At 38.8% G+C, this 17,347-nt stretch overlaps 1 protein-coding gene across 1 annotated transcript in view; it reads left to right on the top strand.

Moving 5' to 3' along the window:
* The window catches only part of Nox4 (NADPH oxidase 4), a 109,589-nt gene extending 99,968 nt beyond the window's left edge, over positions 1-9,621 (top strand). The window contains exon 18 of the mRNA XM_038313789.1: positions 7,832-9,621. Coding sequence (XP_038169717.1) covers positions 7,832-7,952 — 121 coding nt within the window. The 3' untranslated portion in view covers positions 7,953-9,621. The remainder of the gene's footprint in view (positions 1-7,831) is intronic.
* Positions 9,622-17,347: the final 7,726 nt, after the last annotated feature.

Genomic DNA, 17,347 nt, shown 5'->3' on the forward strand with positions numbered 1-17,347 from the left:
CTTTTAAATATGCAAATATTTTCAAATATATTTTGGTTATTTATATAGAATTGTTTGAAAAATCTTCAGGCTTTAAACATGTGGGCTGGAGAAGAGCATATCTTATCAAATTTATAGCTATAAGCATTTACAAACAATATTTTTTTCTTTTACTGAAAATATTTTTTTCCATATAATATATCCTGATTATGGTTTATCCTCCCTCTGCTTCTTTTACTCTATGACCCCATTGGGTAGAGACCCATGCAAACCCTGTGTAGGCTGCCACAGTCTCTATGAGTTCATTGGTGTATCAGTCCTGGTGTGTAGAAGGCCTTTTTCCCTTGGTGTTCTTCATCCCCACGGGCTTTTACATTCTTTATGCCTTCTCTTATTCAGGGTTCCCTGAACTCTGAGAGGAGGAATTTGATGGAGACATCCATTTTAGCACTGAATATTCCAAGGTCTCTCACTCTCTGCATATTGTCTGTCTTGACTTTGGTTTCTGTATGTGTTCCCATCTGCTGCAGGAAAAAACATCAGTCATATTGGCTGATCAAGGAACTGATCTATGAATATAGCAGAATGTCATCCGTAGCCATTTTATTACTACGTTTCTGTAGCAAAACAGTAGTGTTTCGGTTAACTCTCCATCCCTGGACTATTTACTCTCGGGTTCCTAGTCAGCCAGGAATCATCAGCTATGAGTTCAGGCTCAGGTGATGGACATTAAATCAAACCAGATATTGGTTGGTTACTTCCACAAGCTTTGTGCCACCACTGCACTAATCTGTCTTGCAGGCAGGGTACAATTGACGAGAAAGGGTCTGTAGCTGACCTGGGGTTTATTTTTCTCTCTTGGTAACATGTAGAGTGCTGTCTGGTACTAAGAACACTAGCCCCTAGGAGGGAAGTTTCTAGGTAGGCACTAGTTTGAAATCTCTATGTTCAATGAGTTGTGTGGTTGTTGGTTTCAGCAATGGGGCCTGACTGTCAGCTGAGACGAGCCAATAATAGTGTTGCCAACAACTTGGTTTATTTGGGGAGTTCATATGGATACTTTTTGGCTAACAAATCGATTAGATATAACCCAATCCTGGTACTGGAAGCTTCATTTCGATACAAGGAAAGTCCAGGTGCAGCTCAGTCTCCCTGTTATTAGGTGATTCCATTTAGATCACCTTCATATATCCTACTTGAGGATGATTCTACTGCATCAGGTTTCCATACTACTACTCAAATGGTCCTTAATTGTAGCTCTGTCTCCCATATATCCTCCCTAATTCCCTTCTTCCATCCCACTCCCCAGCTGGTGCGTTTGGAACCTTTGTGAGATATGGGCAAGTATAAGAAAGTTAGGTTAGCTGGGCGGTGGTGGCGCACGCCTTTAATCCCAGCACTCGGGAGGCAGAGGCAGGCGGATCTCTGAGTTCGAGGCCAGCCTGGTCTACAAGAGCTAGTTCCAGGACAGGCTCTAAAGCTGCAGAGAAACCCTGTCTCGAAAAAACCAAAAAAAAAAAAAAGAAAGTCAGGTTATTTAAGGACACATTCAAGAAGGTGGGCAAGGCAAGTAGAGATGACAGATCCTGTCTCTGTGTTCACTTGATACCAGAGTGAGAAAAATTCACTTTCCACTGTGATTGTGCATCTCCATTGTCAAGTTGACAGGATTTTGAGTCATAATGGAAACAAATCTCTGGACATTTATGTGAGGAATTTTATAAAGTTTACCTAAGTTGGAAAATACCACTCTGAAAGTCACAACATTCCGTTGGCTGTTGTCTTGGGAGGAATGGAAAGGGAAAGGGAGTTGAGCAGCCACCTTCACTGCTCCCTGATCCTTGACTGTGAATGTGCTGATATTTACTACCTCAAGCCCCTACAGTCATACCTTTCCTACTATAACGGGCTGTGACTGCAAACTATCAGATTAGTAAGCCTAAGTATATTTTCTGGGCCTTAATAAAGTTTTCAAAGCAATGAGTACACTAGATAGGTTCAACAACAAAAGAGAAATAGGATTAAAACTATAAAATTTGAATCTATACAAATCAAATTCTGTAGAGAACAAAGACTGAGAAAAATATTACCAGTGAACTTGGAAATAAAAGCAACTATTTTAACATGTGCAGGTGGTACCCCAGTGGGAGAGAAGACAGAGTAAGACAAAGCTGAGGAATTAGCTACAAAACATCCCTCAAATTTTCTGTAAAAAAAGCCTCATAACCCGTAAATCCATGAATCACATGAGCCTTAAGAAAATGCTGAAAACCATACAACAAAGAGAAAAAACTTGGTTATACCTAGCAGGCGATAAAAGCCCGTGTATTAGGCGTCATAAACAGAAGATGAGATGCAACATTATCAGTTAGTATTTGTCTCAAAATATGCATGTAAGAATCAGTGGAGAGACATCTCAAAATGCTAACAGAGCAGAATGTCACCTCTTGTATGACCAACCAACGGTAGACTTCCTAGAAGAAGCTAAATGTTACCAGATGGTGTCCTACTGATCCTTAATTGTCAACTTAACACAGCAGGGAGTCATCTGCAAGGATAGCCCTGCTACAGAAATTGCCTCAGTCAGACTGACTAGTAGACATGTCTTTGTGAGTTATCTTGATTATTATTTGACTCAGGATGGCTCCGGCTGTAGAAACCTATGGGTAAATAAAAAGCATGATTTTGTATAACTTCTAATCTCTTTAATACTTCCTTGACTTTTAAAACAAAGAACAAGAAAAAATTGGGAATGCCGTTTATAGCCAGGTGAGGTGAGTGGCAGCAACAGAAAACGGACGGAACCCCTGTTTTACATGGGACTCTGCTCTTTCATTTTGGGAAAGACTGTTTCTCATTTTTTTCTCAATACTGGTGCTCAGATTCCATCTAGTTATATTATTTATATTGTATTCAAGCCAATTCTTTTTTTTCATGGTTTATTTTTTATATTTAAAAATTTCCATCTCCTCCCCTCCTCCTCCCTCTTCCCTCCCCTCCTCCTCCCCCTTCCCTCCCTTCCCCTCCACCCATACCTCCCCTCCCTCCCTCTCCAGGCCAAGGAGCCATCAGGGTTCCCTACTCTATGTTAAGACCAAGGTCCTCCCAACTCCCCCCAGGTCCAGGAAGGTGATCGACCAAGCTGAGAAGGCTCCCACAGAGCCCGTCCATGCAGAAGAATCAGAGCCCAGCGCCATTGTCCTTTGCTTCTCAGTCAGCCCCCACTGTTGGCCACATCCAGAGAGACGGGTTTGGTCGCATGATCCATCAGTCCCATTCCAACTGGAGTTGGTGATCTCCCATTAGTTCTGACCCACTGTCTTCATGTTCACATGAGTGAACGCATGTTCCTGACTTTCTTTCTCATGTTCTCTCTCCTTCTGCTCCTCATCAGGACCTTGGGAGCTCAGTCCGGTGCTCCAATGTGGGGCTCAGTCATTTTCTTCATCTATCGTCAGGTGGAGGTTCTATGGTGATATGCAAGAAATTCATCAGTATGGCTATAGGAACTGGCCTTTTCAGGCTCCCTCTCCTCAGCTGCCCAAGGAACTAATTGGCGGCGTCTCCCTAGAAACCTGGGAACCCCTCTAGGGTCAAGTCTCTTGACAACCCTCAGATGGCTCCCTAAATTAAGATATATGCTTCCCTGCTCCCATATCCACCCTTCCTATATCCCAAGCACCCCATTCCTTCGAGCTCCCCCCATTCTCCCCTTCACGCTTTTCTCTCTGCATCTTCCCTTGGCCTCGTTTTGCCCCACCCTCAAGTTCCCAATTTTTGCCTGGCGATCGTGTCTACTTCCAATATCCAGGAGGATTACTATATCTTTTTTGGGGGGTTCACCTTATTATCTTCTCAAGAATCCCCAATTATAGGCTCGATGTCCTTTAATTATGGCTAGAAACCGATTATGAGTGAGTACATCCCATGTGCAAATGGATGGAAATAGAAAACACTATTCAAGCCAATTCTTCATGGTTCATTTTAACTTAATCATCCTCTTAAGAGTCCCGTGGCCAATAATAGTCACAATCGTAGGCACCGAAGTTAGGATTTCAACTTAAGTAAGAATGGAGGGGAACAAATAAGTCTATAATAATTCTAAGTAAATTTTGTCTTTCCTTTATATTAGTGTGTGTGTGTGTGTGTGTGTGTGTGTGTGTGTGTGTGTGTTTGAGAGTGAGACGGAGAAAGAGATGGGGTACATGCTTAGCACATGATGTAATAATTTACCTACATCCTACATACCTTTTGATAATATTTAAGTTCTGCCCATTTTAAGGTTTGGATGCTAAATGCCAATTTAAATTTTTCTTCTCAACTGTAGTGGACTTATAGTATACAACTCTACTACTTTATTTCAGTTTGCGCTTTTAAAGACTTCCTGTGTGATTTCTTAGTACAGAGGTAGATCAGTCTGAATTTTAAGGCTAATTTTATCAACATATCTACTAACTACCCTTTGCAAATAAGGAGACACTTAGGAACATGACCCAGGAACCATAAAGCACAGGTCTTTCCATTCTGCTTTGTGGTTTTAGGAGTTCTCCACAGCACTCTCCAAACATTGAGAAGTGTTCGACCTACTGATCTCTTGCAGTCTTTTGACTAAATTTATCTAGTTGAAAATGACCAAATGAGAACTTTGGAGCTTCTTGCTGTAGATCTATCTCTTCTTTATTCTGTTACATGGCTTATAACTGCTTTGGCCTTTGCTGCGTCTCTCTCTCTCTCTCTCTCTCTCTCTCTCTCTCTCTCTCTCTCTCTCTCTCTCTCTCTCTCTCTCTCTCTCCTTTTGTCTTTTAAACCCTTGAGATTTTTTTCTTTTAGGTTTTTTTTCTCATTTTTTTTTATTAAAAATTTCCATCTCCTCCTCCTCCTCCTTCCCTCCCCTCCCTTCCACCCATAGCCCCACTCCACCCCTCTCCAAGACAAAGAGCCATCAGGGTTCCCTTCACTATGTTAAGTCCAAGGTCCTCCCAACTCCCCCTAAGTCCAGGAAGGTGAGCAACCAAACTGACAAGGCTCACAGTGAGCCCGTCCATGCTGTAGAGTTCATGCTCATCGCCATTGTCCTTGGTTTCTCAGTCCTCCTCCACCGTCAGCCACTTTCAGAGAGTCCGGTTTGGTCCTCTGTTCCATCAGTCCCATTCCAACTGGACTTGGTGGTCTCCCGTTAGATTTGTCCCACCGTCTCAATGGGTAAACACACTCCTCACGGTCCTGACTTCCTTGCTCATGATCTCCCTCCTTTTGCTCCTCATCAGGACCTTGGGAGCTCAGTCCGGTGCTCCTATGCGGGGCTCTGTCATTTTCTCCATCCAATGCCAGGTGAAGGTTCTATGGTGATATGCAAGATATTCATGAGTATGGCAATAGGATCTGTACATTTCTGGCACCCTCTCCTCAGCTGCCCAAGGAACTAGCTGGGGGCGTCTTCCTGGACACCTGGGAACCCCTCTAGAGTCAAGTCTCTGCCAACCCTAGAATGGCTCCCTTAACTAAGATATATAATTCCTTGTTCCCATACCCACCCTTCCTATATCCCAACCATCCTATTCCCCCAAGCTCTTCCCATCCTCCACTTCACACTTTTCTCTCTCTCCCAATGAGATTTTTGAGGTTTTTTTTTTTTACAGTGTTCATTCAGATTTTTGCTGGGTTATAAGCAATGATAATCCTAAGCTTAGTTTGATTATTTATTCTTTTTCCCAAGACATTGCAGTTATGTGTTCAGTTTCTGAAACACTTGCTTCACACATTTTGGGATATTTGATAAATAATAAAGTATTTGAGAATTTTACACATGTCTCAAGTGTGTTTTAATTACATCTGCCTCCCACTGCTCCTAAGTCCTCTCACATCCAACTTCCCTTCTCCTCCCCATTTCACATCTTCTTAAAACAGCAACACTGAGCCCAGCATGTGCTGTCCTCATACTCACTTGTGTGAGGCTCCAGTGGAGCGTAATCAATCAACCAGGGACCAGACCTTTAAAGAAAACTGTCTGTCCCTCTCCAGCATCCATCAGCTGTCAATAATTCCCCAGTTCAGGGTAGCAGTTCTTGAACTCCGCCTCCACACTGCAATGTTGACTTGCCTGTTCTTGAGTAGGTCTTGTGCAGACAGATACAGCCACCATGAATTCATGAATGCAGTAGTCCTCCATATTCAGAAGAGTTTTACCCAAGTTCTCCCTGTACTTTGGCTCTTAAAATCTTCCATTCTTCCATCATGGGCCCTGAACCTTAAAAAGAGGTGTGGGGGTATAGATGCCCCATTTGTGAGAAAGCACCCCATAGACATCAAAATTCTCTTCACTTTTCCAGTTGTAAGTTTCTACTTTAACTGCTAGCCATTGCACCATCGCCTGCTGAGTTCTGAGACCTGAACCAATTTATGAGTATAAAGATATGAATTGAGTGGGCAGATTAGCACTATGTTCATTTAGTAGATAACAGTATTGAGTTCATCTGTAGAGCCTGTGAGCTGCCCTGTCTTGGTTTCTTACCCACATTTATAGTACTAGGCATGCTAGGCATGCATTCCTCCCTTGAAGTGGGTCTTAATCCTAATCAGAAAGCAGTTGGTTACATGTATTTTTTTTTTTTTGCCATTATTCCAACCATGGTCATATCTCGCCACACTAATCCTTACTATAGCTCTCAGTGTTTACAGCTGGGTAAGTCTGTGGATAATTTATCTCCAACAGTGTTCGTAGTATCTTTTTAGACAATGAAAGCTATCTATCTCAGGGAAGGTTTGCGGTTTGCCACATTTGGCTCTGAGCTTTTTATTTGTCAGTCTGTGGCTTCCTGCAGTAACATGGTATGGTCCCCAATGTATGATAAGTATTGTATAAACTTCACATATGTGTGTGTGTGTGTGTGTGTGTGTGTGTGTGTGTGTGTGTGTGTGTGAAGTTTATACAATAGTAGGTTTGTTGTAACGGCAGGGTTGGATATCAAAATTAGGGCTTCCCATATGCTAGGCAACAACAATAACCCTGAGATGTACCTATAGCCCTTTCTTTGGTTTTTTAATGGAAGAGGATGTCTCCATTTTACCATCATTGCTGCAACAAAATGTTCTGTTTTCATGTTTCTTAACTTAATTTTCAAAGTGAAAAGTCATAATAAAACTGCTTTCTGTATTTGTATGTTTCAGTAAATTTTGGTCTTTGTCTTTTGCTCTCCATTATACTGGGGTAATGAGGGCTTTCTGCATTTGTCTTAGTTGGGGTAGGTAATTTTAAACATTTGATGTCCTAGAAGGAACCCAGTGTGCATCAATAAACCTTGGAGGGAGATCACATTGAAATATTTAATTCTTGGAATTTATTTCTTCTATTTGTTACAGCTGCATGGGTTTGATTATTGTAGGAAGTTTTATGTTAGAGAATAATAAACCCATTTGTCATTTTTCATGGATACAGCAATATATATATTCCCCACAGGTCGCTTAAAAAAATGTTGCTTTCCAACTGGTAGTGATTTTCAGTCTCTCTCTCTCTCTTTAACTACAACTCATGCAACTCTATGTGAAAAGTTTAGAACAATATTCATAAAATGCCAATTAAACAGTTGTCACCTATTCGCTCTTTCTCTTAGTGTGGCCACCACTGGCCTGTGGTGAAAGTATTAGATGCATGCACAATTTCCACCAGCCAATTTATGCTCACAGTTACATTGTTCTGAATTCAACTATGAATGTCATAATTGGAAAGTTGTTTTAAAATGTAAAGCAGCATGAAAGTAACTTTTCCAATACCTTAAACCTATGTTCATACAGCTCAGTGCTTGACATGTTCTGTCAAATTTTGTACCTGATTTCCCATTTCTTCTCTTTCCAGGAAAACAGTTGGAGTTTTCTGCTGTGGACCAAGTTCGATTTCCAAAACTCTTCATAATATAAGTAACCGGAGCAACTCATATGGGACAAGATTTGAATATAACAAAGAGTCCTTCAGCTGAATCCTTAGGAAACTAATCTTTTGAGGACTATAAAGGAGGAACAGTGCAATTTCTAAGACTTGGAAACTTAGCTGAATCAAACAACTGTGCTACGCCAAAGAATATCAAAGTTTCGTTATTTATGATTATTTAAAATGAGATTGCAAAGAATGTTGCAAAATGACATGTTTAATCTGCGAGCCAAAGAGGCCCTGAAGAATGTTTGATGTGATGATTCTCATTTTGATGGGAAAATTAAAAACAATGCTGTTAGATGCACACTGTTGATTTTTATGGGAAATTCAAGAACTCTCTTGCGAGGAGCTGGACTCACTTACTCTGAAGCTGATAGCGGCAGTCCTCCTTAAATTGTTTTTGGTTGAGCAGATTCAAGATTGAACAAAATTAAAAATTCATTGAAACTAAACTCCAATTTCTCCGTTTGGAAAGGATCCTGGCAAACCCTTGGAGTTGGAAGCGGCAGCACAAAACTTGGTATCAATACGGGTACTTCATGTCCACTGATAATTTCTTCTGCTCACTCTATTGTCTCCCCGTGTTGTTTGTTCTGCACAGGCTCCCAAGCCATCTGCCCATGTCGATACAGTATCTGCTTTCTTATTTTTGTACCTTATCCTCTAGTAGGAAAATCTGCATTCCCTCAGCAGGCCTTCCACACAATGATTTAATTGAACTATTTTATCACCAATTTGCTCAATTTAGTGCTTTTGCATAGTAATGAGAACTGGGAAAGGTAGCCTTCTAAAGTGCTTTGCTTAGTTCATGCTTAGACACCAAAGAGCAAACCGTAGACGACACCAAAGAGCAAATCTTGCAGGGAACACTGAAGCACAAAACCTCTCTCCCTCGTCTCACTTTGCTCTCAGATAGAGATGATGACGTTACATTCCTGCAGTGCCACCCTCACTTTGCTTCCTAGAAAAGTGGGGCTATTTCACTATTTATTTAAATTTAAGTTAAGAATCACTAATATTATTTTTGCACTGTTTTGTATCATTAGATTTAAATTTCCTATTCTTGTGCTCCAATCAGTTTATGGCCTCTCATTATTTAATATTCTTTAATCAGAAGGAAAATCTACTTTACAAACTTAATAATTAAGATATTCATACAGTTTGTCCATTTAATTTGGTTGATAGCTATTAATGCTATCAAGTGTAACACATTGCTGTAATCAGTTCCTTGCCTTATTTTTGGTAGTCTTTTGTATGTCACATAACAATAGTAAATGTTGTTATTTTGGTATGATTCACCACTAACAAACAAGTATACTAAAATAGCTAGCATCAAATGACCGCATGTGTATTTATTACACATATATTTTTTCTTTTCTTGAAACACTTTCTTATCCCTTCTATGGGCAATGTGCAATGCTCATGTAGATTGAGCTCTGAAGTCATATATAGAGAGAAACATTCACACACACACACATATACACACACACACATCAAATCATTACATCTTGGTAATGCTCAGACACAAATCAGAAAAAAACTCATAAAAAGAAACAAGTTCATCCAGGCTTGATATACAATAATGAATCCTTATTAAACATAACATTCATGTGATTATGTGAATTCAGATTTCAATAATTCAGATCAAACATTTTGAAAAGAACAATCACATTTCAGAGCTTATCTGCGATGATGGATGGACCTCCTTGCTTGATCTAAATTCCAGTGCATGTTCAAGAATCTATAAGTTAAAAACAGTTTTATGTTAGCAGGAATATAATTAAAGCTTTGTCACACATATAGAGACAGCTTTGTTTTGATAAATTCTTTCTATGGTGGCGGTTGTTGTCATATATACTTTAAATCACTAATTTTAATGACAATAAATATAAAATTGAAAAGGTGTCCATGAATCTTTTTTATAACAGATATGTCAGCAATTTGGCATGATAACCTTAAGAATTTGGATTCGGCAACTATAAATGTCATAGTCTAATCATATAACTGTGGGTTAAGAATTTTTATTTGGATTCAGTTAATATTTGTACTACTGTTCTCTTTTAAATTTGCTTTGAAACATTGTCTTGTATAGAAAAATTGTCCTCAAGTTTAAATAATTAAAAAATTGTTTAAGGCCAAAGTTAGCCCTAAACTTCTTTTTCTCCTGCCTCTACTTCCCAAGTGTAGAATTACAAGCTTTACTGCCAAGCAAAAATACAAATTATTTTAGGTAAGATATCTATTGGAGAACATAATGTAAATCATGCTATTATAAATAATATATTGAACATAATAGGGGGCCACAAACATCCTCAAATGGCAAGATCATATATTTAAAAATCTCTACAGAACATGATTTCTGCAGTGGGTCTTTATCCTTGCACATTCCCTTTAATTTTTGAAGAAATTATCAATAATTTATATGCTTATACTAACAAGTTTTCTTTGTGGACAGAGAGAATGTTCTTTATATACTATTAAGTGAATAATTCAATGATGCTTTGTATCAGGTTTTAATTTTGCATCTCATTTAGGTGAAGGGAAGAGGCTGTTGTTTTACATATAACTAAGACCAAAAAGTTTAGATTAATATACATACATATATATGAATTTATATGCATGTGTGTGTACATGTGTACCTTTTGTCTGTGAAATCAGCAGGAGACATCAGATTCCATGTATGTATGATGTATGTGTATAATCATATACCACACCCAGAGAGAGAGAGAAAGAGAGAGAGAGAGAGAGGAGGTTATATCTGTACACATGTTTGAGGCTTAGTTCTCTTTTCAGGGTTAATTCTGATAAGAAAGAAACAGTACATACTTCCTCATTTGTTGAATCAAAATTATCAGTTAAGTAATTGTGAAAATATAGGCACTCTTAAAAGGCATGTGCGACAATCCATATGCTACAATGTTTTCTGCATAGCTATGTGATTATGACTTACCCAATCAGTGATTCCTTAGAACACTTATCAAGAAAGTAATAAATCTTTTTTACAGGACATTGTTGGGAAGCTTACTAGAAACAAAAGGTGACATTGTCATCAGTAGGTAGCACAATTACACTGATGCTAAATAATGTTCATTATATTGAAATATTTTTGTATTTAACATGGTATTTTATTCTTAGAGAATATCATACATGCATGCAATCTATGACCACATTTATCCTTTTTTTCCTCTCCCTACGTCCTCCTGGGTCTACCTCCTACTTTCTATCCCCCACTACCAACTTCATATCCTCTCTTTTCTTTTAGCCACTGAGTTCAACGTGTGCTGCTGTTGTATGGCACTGTTATTAAAGAGACATTAACAAATATGTCTGCTCACCCCAGATACGGAGTTTATATTGGTGAACCAATGAATATTATTGGAGTTTCTCACAGGAATTTGAGTGAGGGGTTACTTACAGGAACATAAACCAAAAGCTCACCCAACATGGATGACAGCTCCTCATCCCTAGGATGTACTAGGTTCCTATAATGCAAAAGATACCTGGAAATCCAGATCTCGCTGCAAAACTTTGCTAGTTTGACAGTAGGGAGGGTGTCTTTTGCAGTCGTCTCAGTTGGTTTTAGGAAGCTCTGCATCTTCCAGATGTTTTGGCTTCTATGAGCATCTTTTAGTCAACTAGTTTGAGTCAGAGTTTTGTCCCTCAACAGTCTTTTTTACAGTTTATATGTGCTTGGGGATTGAGGAACCTAGTAAATCTGCTCTGTTTTTCTCATGACTCCCGGAAGCCTTTGTTCTGCTTGCTTCCTGAACTTAGTGAGATTTAATGTGTGAAGGAATATTTAACCACCCTTTATAATATTCTGAGCTTAGGATATTTCCTCCAGGAAGAAATGCTTTATCTCAGAGGAAATAGCTACGCAACAGCCACCCATATAGACACGAGTGTGGAGCCACCCACCGGAGAATGGCTTATCTCTTAGGGACCACGCTTAAAATGAGAATTGACCCAACCTCCTCTAGAAGCCGTAAACTGTCCATAGTTAATCATCTAGGGGTGGGAGCTCATGAGTTCCTTCTACCTTAGTGATAGAATGTTGAGCGACGTGATCTTGTGCAGGTTTTGTATAAGCAACTGTACCTGCCCTGAGTTCTTGAGAACATCATTCTTGTCCTGTCCAGAAGACTGTTTTGACACCATCCTCCCCTAACCTCTGCCTCTTAAGCATTCCCATTCCCTCTTCCACAATGTTTCCTTCACTCTGGGGGAAAGAGTCGTGAGCTAGATGATGGCCCACTGATAGCTGAGCACTCCACAGATAATTATTTTTGGCACTTTGACCAATATGTAAAAGCATTTACCATGATCTGAGCTCTGTATGCAGGACCCATACAGACACACATCCCAGAACTCTTCCATCAGGAAGGCAGGCATATACAGGAGTACTCCCAGAAGCTTGTAGGATAGTTAACTTGAAGCATGTAGCACAAAAGAAATGATAAAAAGGACTGTCTCATCAGGGTAGGAGGAGAAAACTGATTCCCGAAAAGTTTTCCTCTGACCTCCACAAGTACAGCACAGCATTCATGTGCTAATCTCTCCCCCCCCTCTCAAGTAATAAATATAACTATTGCTATTTCTGAAAAAGTTTCCTTTTCTTATGGTAGCTATGACATTTCCACATTCAGTTATGATGTAGTAATATAAAATGCTGAAGTTAGAACTCTTCTTTTATACTTAAACCGATGCCCAAAGAGAGATTGTGACATATTTTAAGATATCCATTTATAGCAGAATTCAGTTTTTAGAAATCTGCTGACAGGCCCTTTCCACTTTGCTATGAAATATACATTCAATTGAATATCTAGCCCTGTAAACTTGAATCTCTCTGTAAATACCCTATTTCATCTGGGGTGGGAGATGACATGAGGAAGATCACGTTTTCTGTCATTGGCAACTAACTATGCTAAAGGTTCTCTAAAGCTTAATGTTGGAAAATGCAAAATAAGATTCTAGGAAACCTTAATATTAAAACTTTAGTTTTAAATGTACACTCTTTGTTGCAAGACATAATTTAGCCAACTTTCTGGTCTCCAAGAGACAATTTGATATGAAAATACACGATTATTATCCTGTCTTTCTGTTACTTACCGTAACTTTCGACATGGCCAGCAGAACCAGCCTTTGGTGAACTAGTGAGGAAAGAAACAAATGATAAAACAAAAGCACATGGTTTTATTTCAGTCACATCACAGGAGAGTGAGAATCATTGTTGCTTTAGATCTAATTATTCTCCCACTGCCCCCAATTAGCCCATTGTGTATTATTTTCAATGAATAAAATTTGAAAAATCTGAGCAACTAGGTTTCCTAAAAGAAAATATATGAATTCTAACAAATTGCAAAGAAGAATCAATTAAGGAAGAGGGAATAAAGTGTTGCATCTTTTTAAGTTCTGCATAAATTAAATATTGGAATATTGTCATTTAAATGCAAAATACTAATTCATATGCTTAGGAATTGGTCAGTTCAGAAACATTCCTATAAGAATAGTGTTTAAAACTTGTACAACCACCCTGGAAATTAGTATGGTGGTTTCTCAGAAAATTAGAAACCAACCTACCTAAGGACCCAGCAATACCACTCTTGGGCATATACTCTAGGGATGCTTAATCATACTATAAGGACATTTGTTTAACTATGTTTATAGCAGCATTATTTGTATTAGCCAGAACCTGGAAACAACCTAGATGCCACCCAACCAAAGAATGGATAAAGAAATTGGTAGATTTACACAGTGGAGTACTACTCAGTGGGAAAAAAAATCTTGAAATTTGCATGCAAATGGATGGAGCTAGAAAAAAATCATCCTGAGTAAGGAAACTCAGACCCAGAAAGATGAACCAAGTTATGTACTCACTCACAAGTGGATACCATCAGTAAAGCAAAGGATGATGAAACTATAGTCCATGACCTTAGAGAAGCTAAGTAACAAGGTGAACCCTATGAAAAACATACATAGATCTACCTGGAAAAATGAAATAAACAAGAATGTCTGACAAAATTGGGAGCATGGGGGTGAAAGAAGAAGGGAGGCCAGAAGCAGAAGAGGAGGTGAGAAGGGAGGGTTGAGAACTTGAGGGAACAGGAAAGTCGAGATGGAGGGGGGACAGCAATGAGAGCAAGGAAAGAGATATTTTGATTGAGGGAGTCATTATGGGGCAAGCAATAAATCTGACACGAGAAATTCCAAGGAAGCCACAAGGATGACCCCAGCTATGACCCTAAGCAATAGAAGAGAGGAGGCCCAATCTTGACTTGCCCTCAAGTCAGATTGATGAATATCTTAAATGTCACCAAAAACCATCATCCAGTAACTGATGCAAACAGAGGCAGAGACCTTCATTCAGAGCACTGGGCTGAGCTCCCAAAGTTCAGCTGAAGAGTGGGAGGAGTGAGAATATGAGCAAAGAGGTCAAGACCATGATGGGTTCACCCACTGAAACAGTTTGCTTGATCTAAAGTGAGTTCACCAACTCCAGCTGGAAAGGGAAGAAACCAGCATAGAACTAAACTAGACCTGAATGTGGGTGACAGTTGCATGGCTGGGGCAGACTGTGGGGTCATTGGCAGTGGCACCAGGCTTTATCCCTACTGATTTTACTGGCTTTTGGGGAACCCATTCTCTTTGGATGAATGCCTTTCTCAGTCTAGATACAGTAAGGAGGGCCTTGGTTCTTCCCAAAAGCAATGTGCCTTTCCCTCTCAGAGGGATGAATGGGGTGTTGTGTTGGCGGGAAGAGGGGAATGGGAAGAGGAGAGGGAGTGGAAACTGGGATTGGAATGTAAAATGAAAAAAAAAAAAGATAGTTTGTTTTCATTTTTTTAAAGAATAGTGCCAAAATGAGGGAACAATAAGACTATTTTAAACATCAAAACAATTGTGTTTGTATACAAAGCATGTGTCACAAACATAAAGATATATCTGCTGCTTGCCTGGATGCCATTATACCTTTAGGTAATACTTATCATCTCTGCAATTGCAATTTACAAGAAACATTACTTTCTTTTAGTATAATTTGGTTTTAAATCATTTGTGATTTAAGAACTAAAATTATTTGTTCTGCTCATATTCTCTTAGATGTATATATTGCTTTCTATTGCAGAATCTCCCACCCAACAATGGTTACACCAATAAAGAAACTGATTTTCCTTCTTTCTGTAACTCACCAGGTAGGGGTGGGACTGCTCTCCCCATTCCTGCACCATGCTCAGAGTTTTGTCAGACTAGAGCTCATGTAGGTTTTGTGTATGCGACGGACAACTGCTGAAAGTTCATTGAGTAACTGCCCTGCTGTGTCCAGAAAGCAGTATTTCTGTTTATTCATCCTCCACCTGTAACTCTTAAATTTTTTCCACTTCCTCTTCTAAGCATTTAGGGGAGAAAAATGTGGGGAAGTGGCTGTCTATAAGATGTCGTATCAAACTGCCTATAGCTTATAAATAACTGAAGTAATTCTGCAACAAGGAACATGTAATACATTGTGACTTCTCTTTCTCTTTTGAAAGAACTAAAAACAATTTACAAATCCTCTACTCTCAACAAAGATACCTGGCGTTATGTACTTGACAAGTCATACTGTTTTTTTAGATTTTAATATTTAAATTATATCTGTAAGGGCCCATACGATGACCTACAGGAAAAGGGAGGAAATAACCCTGTCACAGAAGAGAAAAAGGACAGAAAGTAAGAAGGTGAGCAACCAACACTAGAGAAATTGAGTGAATGGTTTATTAAAATGTGTTATGGGGTTGGTAAGCAAATTTCATGTTCATCTATTACCGTGGGATCTACAGAGAAGATAGGGCAAGAATTTAGACAAACTTCAGTGCCAGTTCTGTCATTGTTTATCCGCAATGAAGGAGCTTTGCACATTGCTTTGACCATGGTTTACAGTGGATATGTATCTTTATGGCTTCAGGTAAGATTCACGTTCAAATGAAAATAAAATGCTGCACACTTATGCAATGACACTTTCCATACTTCATAGCAGCATAATGGTCAGCTCCAAGTTGAAGAAGACATTAATCCTGTAATCAAAACGTAAGGTGTGTACCGTGCCATTTAATGCTGTAACAGCTCCAGAGAGCAAGTGAAGGATCGCAACAAGATTCAATCTCCCTCTATTGTAAAGTAATTTTGTATTCTGTGTGAAAAAATCAGAATTTTTAGCAGAATATAGATTTTTGTTTTGGCTGCTTTCTGATCTTAAAATCTTTATTCTAAGACTTTAGTTCTATTTATTTTGAGGTGTTTATTTTGTTATGGTCAATTCTAAAATTTGTTTCATCAAAAGTATAATACTAAATATCAATTAAATTTTAGAAAGTGAAACCTAAGTATATTTTCTTCCAAAAAAAAACAATAATCTCTAATGTGCTCATTTTGAAATCCAGCTATAATCTTGCATTTGATCACTGTGAGCTCCAACTTACGCAGATGCTGCCACATTGTCCAGCTCCATGCTCTTGCAGCCACTGCCATTTTCCTGTTATGCAAATGAGGGATAATATAGTAACGCCCAGGTTTGTCTGGCATTTTAGGTAGGTGGGAAATGAGACATTTGCACCAGTTTGCCTGACATCTTCTGAAAATCGATTTAACCCATCAATAAGTTGAAGACCAGAATTTTCTCTATAAATAATTCTATTTTTGTTTCTCTATGCTGACTGTGAATTTCAAAATAATCTGTAGCTTACAGTTAGCTGCATGAGCAAACATGCTTTGGTACTCATGAATATGGTGACTCTTAGGTCTTAAAATATACCTCATATTGTACACAAAGTTGGAAAGAGATAACTCCTTTGTTGAAGAAGAAGGAAGGAAGTTTCACTTCAGAATAAGAGACTTTATATTATTAATGTTCCTAAATAAAAGTCTTTACATTACAGGATCATGCTTTGTTTCTAGTTTAAATGCTACTCCTGTGTCAAATCAGCATCGGCTGTGTTTCAATGTGCAGAACATTTTAATAGTAATGATCGGGTTGTAGGGTTTAAGCAGGTTATTTCTTTATGTGGTACTGAATTCATTTTTCAAATCAATTTTTACATGTGGCAATCTTTCAAGACATTTAATTTCAAAAAACCTGCTTCCCTGAAATGAGGCCTTGCTCCTTCTTTTCACAAGGCTGTCACACCATCTGTCATGAGCATTTCAGTAGGTCGAGTTCAAATGCATTTAGAAGACGAACTCATCAATTATGTGCATACATTCTCCATCCGCATTATCTGCTTTGTGTTACAAGGGGGTCAGGAGTACATGCATTAATAGCGTTAGTGTTGTAAAATCGTCCAGTAAGTCAAAAAAGAAAAAAAGAAAAAAGAAAAGATAATTGGGGGAAAATGGCTTTGGGGTGTGTGTATGTACAAATCAAGGCGCTTTTGATGCAAATCTAAGTACTGAAGATTGAAAGTGTCTTGA

The sequence above is a fragment of the Arvicola amphibius genome, chromosome 12, assembly GCF_903992535.2.
Source record: "Arvicola amphibius chromosome 12, mArvAmp1.2, whole genome shotgun sequence".
NCBI lineage: Eukaryota > Metazoa > Chordata > Mammalia > Rodentia > Cricetidae > Arvicola > Arvicola amphibius.